The sequence below is a fragment of the Eptesicus fuscus genome, chromosome 2, assembly GCF_027574615.1.
Source record: "Eptesicus fuscus isolate TK198812 chromosome 2, DD_ASM_mEF_20220401, whole genome shotgun sequence".
Lineage (NCBI taxonomy): Eukaryota > Metazoa > Chordata > Mammalia > Chiroptera > Vespertilionidae > Eptesicus > Eptesicus fuscus.
In genome coordinates, this window is record NC_072474.1 from 113,591,498 (window position 1) to 113,603,880 (window position 12,383).

The window sequence follows — 12,383 nt, forward strand, 5'->3', positions numbered from 1 at the left end:
TTAAGTATGTTGTTTTAAGAGTGGCTATTCAGCCCGGCCAGTGTGGCTCAGTGGTTGAGCATCAGTGTATGAACCAGGAGGTCACGGTTCGATTCCCGGTCAGGACACCTGCCCAGTTGCAGGCTCGATCCCCAGTAGCGGGTGTGCAGGAGGCGGCTGATTCATGTTTCTCTCTCATCATTGATGTTTCTCTCTCTCTCTCTCTCCTTCTCTCTTCTTCTCTGAAATCAATAAAAATATATGTTTTAAAAAGAGTGGCTATTAAGAGTACATCTATTTTTAATGCTGACTAATGTATATTCTTTCATAGATCTTCCCCTTCTTGCCAAGTGAGAGTAACCCTGAGTATTTCCTCAGGACAGTAACGTTCTCTAGCGTCAGGTTTTCAGTGCTCCGCGCGTTTTATCCTGGGAGGCACCGCCATTTATTTAAACTTCCCTCTTACATATTTTTTCCTGTTGCGAGTGCCATTTTTTTCTAACATGAAATGAAATGCTTCAGTGCCATTTCTGGCTGAAATCTTGGTGCACAGTTTTTACTGTGTCAGGATGAGTTTCTACACATGGAGTAGTTGGGTCAAAGGGCCTAAACATTCCCCATCTCAGAGCAGCTGTCCCATTCCTTAGCTCTGTCGTGCCAGGGATCCAGGTGACAATTTGGGTAAATTGTTTCCGGTTGGACAGGGGAGGGACCGCTTCGTTTTAATTCCCCCGGCTTTTATTTTCACATCGTGGGGACAGGAAGGCTAGTGTGCACAGCCTGTGCCCAGCGCGAGCATGGCCGTGTGGACGGGGCTGTTCTGGGAGAGGCCTGTATTTAAAAGCCAGCCAGCCAGCATTCCAGACACAGATGTAGTCAACCCAACCATCTCGCAAATGGAGAAACTGAGGCCAGAGAGGAGCAGGGGGTGCCCAGGAGCAGGGGTCCCCCGTGCGGGTGCCTCCACCAGCACCCCTCGCCGACTCCCCTGAGTTACCTATCTCTGACAGCAGTAGTCCAATGGCTTCTTCCTTTTTCTTCTTCCTCAGGAACAAAAAGAGGCCAGCCCCAAACCCGAGAAAGAAGCCATGAAGCTCAGTGACAAGGGCCCGGCCGCTAACAAGGAAAGCGATTTGGAGGAAAAGAAATCGGTCAGTCCTGGCTCCCTTACCTCTTACAGGAGCGCCCGGGGACTCTGGGGCTGTTTCTCCTTGCTCCTCCCGCCCGGGGACATGCAGGCTACGGGGGGTCAGGCCAGGAGAGCAGAGGCTGCACGCAGGGTGACGTGGGAAGGAGTCGTGTGAATCATAAAGTGTATGCGGTGAGGCACAGGCCTTGGCTGGCTTGAACTTGGTTGATAAAAATCCTATCTGCGGGTGACCTTCCGGATTTGGAGGGGGGAGGTATCTCCATTTCCCCTAGACCAGTGGTCGGCAAACTCATTAGTCAACAGAGCCAAATATCAACAGTACAACGATTGAAATTTCTTTGGAGAGCCCAATTTTTTTAAACTTAAACTATATAGGTAGGTACATTGTTATTAACTTAATTAGGGTACTCCTAAGCTGGCCTTTGCTAAAAACTCAAGGGGCCAAAGAGCCGCATGTGGCTCGCGAGCCGCAGTTTGCCGACCACGGCCCTAGACCAAGGGGACATTGATGTGGAAAGGGATGATGACATCATCCTTCAGGATACACCGTAACCTGTCCCCCACCCGCCACAGGCCCAGGTCACCGCCCCCTCCTCCAGGAAGTCCTCAGCACTTAGAAAGCCTCTCTCCCCGCTCCTCGGGACTCCCTGGGCCCTCTCTCTAAACCATGTGCAAAACCAGGAGCCAGCCAGCACCCGCTCTGCGCTGGGCCTTCACACACAGGGATCTCATTCGCTTCTCCCGGCACACCAGGGTGAAAGCATCGCCACCCAGGTTTCGCCGGCGATGAGGCTCGGCTCGGCGAGGGCTGAGGCCGCTCGTCCAAGGCTATGCAGCCAGTTCAAGGTGGAGCCGGCCTCAGACCTCCACCCGTGTGTGCCTGGTCTCCTGTGATGGGTGTGGGAGCTACCAGGACTCGGAGGAGAATAAGTCCATATTTATATGAAACCTTCCGTTGGCAGGGCAAAGATCAACACGAGCATACGGGCCAGACGGCCCGGGAAGTGTGACCTGGGCAAGCTGGGCGCCGGTATCCTCACCTCGCAGGTGTGAAGGGGAGGGCCACCCGCCCAGGCCATCCAGCGTCCTTCCACGGACACTCCCTCCAGGTGGACACCGGAGGCTTTTCTCAGGGCTTGTATTGGGCTGAGTCACGGCTCCCCTGGGCAGTCACTGGTCTGGGGTGCTTGCCTCCCTCCGTAGACCCCCGCCACACCCGACTGTTTCCCTACACCCTGATACCCCGGGCCTTGGGTCAGTGCCCTCCCACACCACACCCTTCTTGGCCAGCATACTCCCCAGGTTCGGTGACCCAGGAGCCACCTCTTCCAGGAAGTCTTCCATGATTCAGCCGCAGGCTGGCTCAGTACTCCCTCTGTGTCTCCCCGGGGAATTCTCAGCCATCGTGTTACATGTTACAGCTCAGAGTGTCTATGTCAGCATCCTGCTCTGGACCACAGCTCCGCCTAGATGGGGGAGAGGGCGCGTGGAGGGGGGCAGGGCGGGCTGCAAATCGATTCCAGAAGAGCCGGTTCTCCCCGAGTCTCCTTGTGGGATCAATGTGCAGAATGGCCGTCGCACTGTTCCACGTGCTCAGGGAATCGCTCACCTGGCGGTGAGGGCTGGCGTGTCCCTCGGGAAGTCCTGGCTCCCCTGCTGAGCGGCTGCTCCCCTTGTTGTGCGTTCGCACGGTTCGCACGTGCCTGTGACACGGCCGCTCCCAGCGCGTCTGTGGGGCTCCGCGGCTGATTTCAATATGCGCTTTCCATTTAGCCCCTTCCGCTGGCTTCTTGTCTGTGGGCTTGAGGCCGCCCTGGCCTCCGGGGGTTCTTCGTCCCCCAAACACCCCTGTGGCCTCAGCACCTGCTCCGCCTCGGGGAGCACAGGGCCAAGGCGACCTGTCCTGACCAGGGTTTAAAGGCGCTTCTCTGACTCGGGGCGGGTTGGCCACAAGGAAAATTAAGTCTCACCCCGTCCTCGTGTGCAGGAGGGGTCTGGTCGCCGGAACGCTGCCCCTGAGCCCGTCGGGGGCGGGCACGAGGGAGGCCCCTCCGCGGCCCACGCTGAGTGAGCGGGATGGGTAATGAGCCCATGGCCGATTCTTTCCTTCCTGCAGGTCTAGAGCTGCAGGCAGCCATGCCCACCTGCGCACGGGCTTCGTGGTTTCCCTCCGAGCCCCTGAGTGACTCTGCAGGACAGTCAGGCAGGAGCCTCTCCCCTTTGGCGCTTGGAAATGGGGGGGCGGGAGGGGGCGGGGGGGGGGCGTTGCTCAGAGAAGCAAAGCGGCTTGCCTGGGGACGCGCAGTCACAGAGGGCGAATGGCCGTGTGTGCCACCTGTGCCAACGGCATCGCAAGAGGGAAGGGGGCTGGCGTCGGGCGTGGCTTCCTACCAGGCTTCTACGGCAACGTCCATCCGTCCATCCGTCCCAACCCTCAAGGCAGGGGTGGGAACCTTTTTCCTGCCCAGGGCCATTTGGATATTTATAACATCATTCGCGGGCCGTGCACAATTATCATCTTAAAAACCAGCCTGCTCTGTTTGTCAAACATTTCCTCAGCTCAACCCTCAGGCCTGGGCCGCCGGACCACCTGATTCCTCGGGGCTTCCACGCCTGCGGGCGGACGGCCCCTCCCCTGCCCGAGGGAGCGGGCCTGGCTTTATGCTGGTCTCTCCCTCCCTGCGCTGGCCTTGGCCTCGTTAAAAAGGAAAACTCACGCCCAGGGGTGATCCTTGAGAAGACAGGTTTCCCTTGTTAGCTCCAGTTGTGGTTTTCACTGGGGATCAGGGAAAAAAATTACCCATTTCCTGTTCAAACAAGAGAATTGCCACACTTCCGGCCGGGGCCGCCCCTCCCATGGACTCTGCCTCCTGGCCCTCGGAGATGCCCTGGGCACTGCGGGAAGCGGAGCATGGACTCCCGGGAGGAGCCCGGCTCAGCGCCCCTCACGTGGGGCTGCAGCCCCCCGGGGCCCCCCAAGGTGGCCTGGCTGAGGAGCGGGAAGCCAGGTGGGAAGAGAAAGCAGGTAAACAGAGACGTGGGCCTCCGTCCCCCCACAGAGGGCTCGGGGTCCCCGCGTGGGTCGCAGTGCGTGCCTGTTACTGCCTGCCCCGAGGCCACGGGGCTTTGCATCCCGTCCCGGTGACTTCGGCCATCGGTGCTCCAACCCTGTGGCCAGTGCCCTGGGGCCGACAGCACCTTCTGGCGGTGACTGGGCTGGTGTAACGAGACCTTGCTGGGCAGTCGCCCTTTTTTCCTTCCCTGTCTCCACAGCAGGCACCCTCTGCCCCTGGGGCCGTGGTGAGGGGTGGTGGGCACAGGGGGCACGCAGGGGCGGGGGGCTCCGGAAGATGGCTCCCCCTGTCCTCCTCCCCGCTCTGATGGTGCAGACAAGCCGGAGTGATGGTGTGGGGAGCCAGGAAGGCTCAGGGAGAGAAGGTGCCCAGCGAGGCCAGGGTGGGGGGTTAGGAGGTGTGGCATCTGAGCTGAGACCCTAAGGGTGAGTTTACAGGCAGGCGATGGAGAATGGTGTTCTGTCCGAAGTGCGATTCTGTCCCGTCAATGGATCCCGTTAAGTTCAAGCTGCTCTTACTGCAGAAAAACACAGGCGTCCCTGGGTATCCACAGGGATTTGTTTAGGACTCCTTCCGACACCCACATCCGCAGGTGCTCCAGTCCTTTATACGAAACTAGAGGCCCGGTGCACGAAATTCGCGTACTTGGGGAGTGTCCCTCAGCCCGGCCTGCGCCCTCTCACAGTCTGGGCGCCCTCGGGGGATGTCCGACTGACGCCTTAGGTCCGCTCCTGGTAAGCCAGCAGTCGAACATCCTTAGCGCTGCCGCGGAGGCGGGAGAGGCTCCTGCCACTGCCACTGCACTCGCCAGCCGTGAGCCCAATTCTGGCCGAGCGGCGCTCCCACTGTGGGAGCGCACTGACCACCAGGGGGCAACTCCTGTGTGGAGCGTCTGCCCCCTGGTGATCAGTGCGCGTCATAGCGACCGGTCATTCTGTCGTTTGGTCAATTTGCATATTAGCCTTTTAGTATATAGGATGGCGTAGTGTTTGCATATAACCTACCCTTACCTTCCCGTATGCTTTAAATCATCTCCAGTTTACTTATCATACCTAACACAGTGTCCCTGTGGTGTGACTAGTGGTTATACTGTGTTATTTAGGGAATAATGACAAGACTAAAAGGCCATAGTGTTCAGTACAGACATAACTACCATTCAGGTGACTGGGAAATACACATCAGCAGCACTGTAACTTTGGGGGGATGTTTCCAGTCTGTGGTTGGCTGAACCCACGGAGGTGGAACCCCTGAATACAGAGGGCGGGCTGTGTTCCATCCTCCGTCTCGCCCTCCATGTGATCACCAGCGTCTCGTCTGCAGCAGGCTCAGTGCCTGGAAGCAGAGGGCAGGAAGCGAGACGTCCACCCTTAGACAGTAAGGCCCCGCCCACTGTCCAGCCTCAGCTGGGGACACTCCTGGGCACCTGACATAGGACAGGTGTGGACCTTACCTGCTTGAACTCCTTCCTTCAGCACGCTATCTTAGGAGGGGGTTAATATCAGCCCCATTTCACAGGCGAGGACCTGAGTCACAGAGCGGCTGTGTAGCTGGGCTAAGGTCACACAGTGGTGAGAGCTGGGAGTCCGATGGAGCAGCCTCAGATCTGAATGTAAAAGCAGGAGGTGGGGCTCTCAGGGAGGAGCCGAGGGCGATGGGTCCTAGACAAGTAGTCTCTGGGAGGGGGGACCTCGGGGGGTGTAGCCACACCAGCCAGGCCCGGAGAGGCCCTGGCACATCCCTCGGCAGCAGCCATTCTGTATGCCTGGGTCGAAGGGCGTGGGGAGAGAAAACAGAGAGGAAACACCCTTTCTGAACACTCACCACGTGCACACGATACTCTACACTTCCGCATCCAGCAAATACACCCACCCCTTCCATCCTGTGCGGCCCCATTTCACAGCTGGGCAAGCTGAGCCCAGGAAGGTCCAGGAACTGGCCCAGGTGCCACAGTGGAGTGGTGGACCATCCGGCCTGGAGCCCATGCCAGAGGAGGCCACAGGCGGGCAGAGCAGGGATGTGGCTATCGGGGTCCCTTCAAAGGGACATTCCCAGAAAGTGCTGAGAACTTTCTGACATAGTTCCCTGAATTCTGGACTTCAGCTGCCTCATTTACTGCCGTGTCCCTGGAGCTTTGTCAGTGGCTGGTACTCACAGCACACACACACACACACACACACACACGCACACACATTCTCACACACTCTCTCACACTCACACACTCACACACACATACACTCACACTCGCGCACACACACACACATACACTCACACTCGCACACACACTCTCACACACACTCACTCACTCACACTGACATACACTCACTCTCACACTCTCACACACACAAATACACTGACACTCTCACATACACTCACTCTCACACTCACACTCACTCTCACACACACACATACACTCAATCGCACGCACACACATACACTCACACTCGCACACTCACTCTCACGCACACTCACTCACTCACATTGACATACACTCACTCTCACACTCTCACACAAATACACTCACACTCTCACATACACTCACTCTCACACTCACTCTCACACACACACACACACACACACACACTCACTGAACGATGGCAGAGAATGTGCCGTCCAAGGACACCTGGGTCCCCTTCGTCTGGCGAGTGGCCCACACCCCCTGGCCAGCCTTGGATGGCAGCCCTTCCTGTGTCCAGCTCCTGCCAGCTGGCCAGCCTTTGCCTAGGGGTCCGGACTTTTCTGCTCCGAGGTTCTGCCGTGGCTGTGGCCGTGCTTGGAGGGAGCCACGGGGCAGGATTACACGGAGGCGGGCCTGGATCTCCGGGCCAAGTGCAGTAACTCTCTGTCTGCGGGTCCTGGTCCCCAGGTGCTCCCAGCAGCCTAGGGGATGGGCCCCTCCCCTCCGCCGGGAGCAGTGTGTGCACGGGTGGGTGCGTCTGCGTGGCTGGCAGGAGCTGCAGGGCCCTGACACCGTGCCCAGAGGAAGAGGCAGGAGGGTGACCATGAGGGGCTGAGCCAGACCCCCCCCCCCCGCCCCCCGGGGCAGCTCTGCCTGTTTCCTCACCTATGCAATCGGATAAAAATAGCGGTGATCGGTGAGTTCCAGGACATCGTTCCCAGAAAGTGCTGAGAACAAACCTGGCCCGTGGCTCTCAGGAAGGGCCAGCGGCTACTGCTGGCAGCTGTGTCTGGCTTTGCTCTGTGCTCCTCTGAGGGCCAGAAACTGGCCACGTTCAGCTAAAACAGCAGCGTGCAGCCGCGGGCGGGTCTGATGTGCTGTCCTCTCCTTCCCCAGAACTGGTCCTGCTCGCTCATCGCAGCCTCTCTCCTGGGCGCCTTCGGCTCCTCCTTCCTGTACGGATACAACCTCTCCGTGGTGAACGCCCCCACTCCGGTGAGTGCCCCGCGGCCACGGGACGCGCCCTGCAGGGGGCACTGAGGAGGCGTGGGCAAGCTGAGTGTTACCCCCTGGAGCTGGGTGGTGCCAGGTTCTGTGCCAGCCGGGGGTCTGGGGGGACCGGGCAGAGAGAAGCACCGGCCCCCGCCTTCGAAGGGGAGGTGGGAGATACAGGACAGAGGATGGCGATCATGTGTGGGGCCCGGCAGTTCCTTGAGGCTGGGGTGGGAGTGTCCTGGGAGAGTGCGGGAAGAGGAGGGGGCCTCCGGAGGGGCCAGGGCGGATCCCGAGGGTCTCAGTCCAGGGCAAGGAGCACGAGTCTGAGGGGCCACAGAGGGGCCCGCTTCTCCTCCTCTGTTCTGTTTGTGTTCGTGTTCTTTCATCTGAGCGAGGGGGCACCCGGGAACCTGCTGGTACTCACAGCACACACATACACATACACATACACATACACATACACATACACATACACATACACATTCTCACACACACACACATTCACACACACACTCTCACACTTTCACACTCACACATCCTCACACACACACATTCACACACACATGCATACTCTCACACTCTTGCACATACACACACATCCTCACACGCTCTCACACACATTCACACACTCACACTTGCATACTCTCACACTCTCTCACACTCACTCACACACTCATATCCTCACACACACACACTCTCACACACACACACACACACACACTCACTGAACGATGGCAGAGAATGTGGCCTTTGGTTTTCCCTGGAACCGGGCCGCCAGGTGCCGTGTCTCCAGGCCCCCACACCGCCCTGCTGCTGGGCAGCCAACGTTTGCTTCTCACCTCCCTGGGCTGTGAGGGTTCGGTGCCCCCCATTCCTGGGGGTGCTGGCTTCCACTGGGCCTGCCGACACCCTTGGGGCAAGGTGGGTGGGTGTGAGGGAGGATTTCCTGGAGGAGGTGATGCTGTGTCGAGGGTGGAGCAAAGGCCCAGTGGCCTGGGATGTGAAACACCTGCGGGAACGCTGCGGGAACACAGGGTGACGTGGCTGAGGCCAGGTGTGTTTGGAGCGCGTAGGGCGGGAGCAAAGAGGCAGCCAAGAGCCTGGCTGTGGACATTTTAAAAAACATTTATTTTTAATGTATTTTTATTGTTTAAAGGATTACAGATGTCCCTCTTTTTCCCCATTGACCCCCCCCCACAACACCCCCCCCTTTTTTTTTACTGTTAACTCTGTGTAAGTTCATTGGAAAAATTGATTCTGCTGCTGAAAACAGTTTGCAAGCCAGGGGGTGGACATGGCCCTCCTAAGTCGTACAGCGCTCGATGGCTTTGATTTGGTCGTTGGGCCAGCATTCTGAGAGGGGGGTCTGATTGGCCCGTGTTTGCCTTTCAAAGAGGCCTGGGAGTCTGCCTTCCTGCTTCATCTGGAAAGTTCAGCTGAAACTCGGCAGAGGGTGGGGACCTTTGCACTCCTGGCCGGAGGAGGGACGGGTAACGCTTGAACCTGGGATGGAATGACATGGGTGGAGCAACGACCGTGGGAACACGAGCAAGGGGCAATTCCGTCATCGTTTCAAAATTGGGGTTGTTTTTTTTAATTCTCACCTGAGGATATTTTTTTCCCATTGATTTTCAGACAGAGTGGAAGGGAGGGAGGAGGGGAGGAGAGAGAGACACATCCATTGATTGGTTGCCTCCCACATGCACCCCAATGGGGCTGGGGATCAAACCCAGAACTGAGGTACATGCCCTTGACCGGGAATCAAACCCACCCCCTTGGGTCCCCGGGCCAACACTCTAACTACTGAGCCAAACCAGTCAGGGCCAAAATTGTTTTAGTGAATAAACTTTATTTTCGAGAGCAGTTTTAGGTTCACAGCAAAACGGAGCAGAAAGTACAGATTTCCTGTGTACCCCTTGGCCCCGCCACACACTTACACACGGCGTCCCCCACGGTCCACAGCTCCCACATTGCAGTGCGTGTGTTACAATCCGTGAACCTGTCTTGACACATCGAAGTCCATAGTTCACAGTAAGGTTCCCGCTTGGTACTGTACGTTCTGTGGGTTTTGACAAATGTATAATGGCCTCTTGAGTTCAGAATGCTCTCATTTCACAAGTGTCCACCATTATAATATCTTACAAAATAGATTTCTTTCATTTTTAAGGCTTTATCTAAATATACTCCCTTCCCCAAGATTGTTTATATATCTTTTTTTTACTTAACACTTATATCATCAGCATTTTTTCCATGTAATAGAAAATTCTCCATCCCAAGATTTTTTTTTTTTATTATTGACTAGTAGCCCTGTGCACGAATCCGTGTGCCAGTAGCTCTCTGTGGGGCCTGGCTGCTCTGCGCCTACTGCCCAGAGGCTCTCTGCGGCCCAGAGGCCCATCCGCGGCCAGGCGCGGAACGCTTGCCTCATCGCTGGGGCAATGACACAAGCATTCCCTGCCCCCCTCCCCCACCCCCCTGGCCGCTCAGTGCCCGCTGCCAGAGGCCCTCCGCGGCTGGGGTGGAACGCTTGCCTCGTCGCCGCAGCAACAAAGCAAGCATTCCGCCAGGCCGCTCACGTGCCCGCTCTCAGCGACCTCCCCGCAGGAACTGGGGGACTCCGGCGAGGCTGAGAGGACTGGGCACCACCATCTTGTGGCTATGGGCGCCGCCATCTTTGTGATGGAGTGACGGCTAATTTGCATATTACCTTTTTATTAGATAGTATTTCAGAAAGGAAGGGGGAGGGAGAGAGAAATAGAAAAATCAAATGATGAGAGAGAACCATTGATGGGCTGCCTCCTGCAAACCCTCTACTGGAGATGGAGCCCAAAACCCAGGCATGTGCCCTGACAGGGAGTTGAACCTTGACCTCCTGGTTCATGTGATGACACTCAACCACTGAGCCATGGGCTGGGCCAGCCCCAGATTTCTCAGCACTGTGTGCTGCTGCCCCTCCCACCTTCCTATGTGGCCGCTTAGGTTGCTGTCAATTTTTCTCGAGTATGCGATGCAGCTGCATTGTTTAAGTTGGGAGCTGTGAGTCATGGTTTGGTTGGGTTAGGTTGGGTTGGAATTGGAGCTGGCAGAGCTGCCTCTGATTGGGGAGGTGGGGAGCCCTCTCCAGGCCTGGGTGCTGGCATCTTTGATGATCCAGACTGTGGGTGCTGCCCCTGCCTGCTTCCCCCTGGAGGCCCCCAGCTTAGTGGAGCTGGGAAGGCTGCCTCTTGAGTTCAGAATGCTCTCATTTCACAAGTCCCTCTGGAAAGTGCCTTTGTTGTGCCTCATGGGGAAGCTCGGGGAAGCTCTGCTGAGCGGGGAGGGGCCAAGGGGGCTGCTGACGGACACGGGGAGCAGAGATTCAGCCGGCCTGGTGTGACCACACCCAGACAAGTAGAAACGCGCTGTTCCTGACCTGTAGGAGAAAGACATTGGGATTTGCTGAGTACCTGCTATGTGCTGGGCATCATGCCAAGGGCCACACACCTCACGTAACTCTTTTAGCAGCCCCACCTGCAAGCCACGGTCATGATTCCTGTTCTACAAAGATGTTATTCTCAACCAGTGCTCAAACCTGCCCCCTGAGCATGGGCTGAAGAGATAAATGCCCCTTGAAGGTCTTGCCACCTCCAGGCTGATCTGAGCGTTGCGAGCAACTTGGACAGGAATGAACACATTCGCCCTTTTCATCCCCACCAGCCAGCCAGCGGCCCCATGGGAGTTGCAGAAATGCTCTCAGAGCGGAGGGCAGGTCCACATGGATGTGCAGTGCCCCCCAACACAACTCTGCAATCTCCCCGGGGAGTGTCTGGCAGGAGTGAGGCTCAGGATTGCTTTCATTTTAATAAGAAGGCTGTTTGGGACACACGGGTCTGCCTGCCTCTGCCTGGAGCCAAAGAGAAAATGGAACTTTCTTCGTGTTCTAGAGCAGGAAACCCTCAGGCCATGGGCAGGGAGGAAGGGCCAGAGAGCTGTGCAGGTCCATCCTCCGCAGCGTCCTCTCTCAGCACTGTGAGAGCCAGCAGTGGGAGCCAAGCATTCTCAGCTGCCTGGAAGTCTAGAAGCTTCCTTCCCACCTGTCAGTTAGCCCAAGTCCCCAAGAGCCGTGGAGTGGGGAGAAAGCACTGCACACTGAATAGCCGTCAGAACTGGAGCTGGGCATGTACCCGAGGACCTGGGAGGTGTTTCAGGTCTGAGACCACCCCCAGGTCCAATGCCGGACCGGGAGACTCATGGGACCAGCACCAGCACACTCACAGCTGTGACTTAATTCAGTGAAAGGACAGGAAGCAGAATCAGCAAAGGGAAAAGGAGCAGGGGCGGGGGGGTGGGGGGGTGAAGCCTGCAGGAAACAGGCTCCACCTTCTCAGGACGCTCCCAGCAGAGGCCCCTGGCACACACACTCGGGCCTGGCACACACTTGGTCCCCCAGTGCACACTCGCCCCCCCCCCCCCCCCGCCCCGCGCTGAGCTGGGACAACACCTGTCAGGTGTCCACGGTGAAGCTCATCTGAGACTCAGTCAGGGTTTTTGTTAGGGGCTCAGCAGGTCCCCAGTTCCGTCTCGGAGGTGATCAGCCTGTGTCAGGCTGTGCACAGGCCAGGCCTGGGAGCCGCTCTGCTTGGTCCCAGGAATGCTGGGGGCCCTCCTGAACCCACAGTCCCTGTAGCCAACCCAGGGCCACGGTGCCAGCAGGCCTTTCGGGAGAGCAGCCTCGGGCCGTGTTTCGGTGGGGGAAGCCTGAGCTCTGCCATGCAGGGACCTTCGGTGGTACTGCGGGGCTCATGGGATG

General features: G+C 57.6%; 1 protein-coding gene across 1 annotated transcript in view; it reads left to right on the top strand.

Moving 5' to 3' along the window:
- Nucleotides 1-1,052: 1,052 nt before the first annotated feature.
- The window catches only part of SLC2A9 (solute carrier family 2 member 9), a 46,574-nt gene continuing 35,243 nt past the window's right edge, over nucleotides 1,053-12,383 (top strand). The window contains exons 1-2 of the mRNA XM_028159639.2: nucleotides 1,053-1,130; nucleotides 7,496-7,594. Of these exons, the coding sequence (XP_028015440.2) occupies nucleotides 1,068-1,130; nucleotides 7,496-7,594 (162 nt within the window). The 5' untranslated portion in view covers nucleotides 1,053-1,067. The remainder of the gene's footprint in view (nucleotides 1,131-7,495; nucleotides 7,595-12,383) is intronic.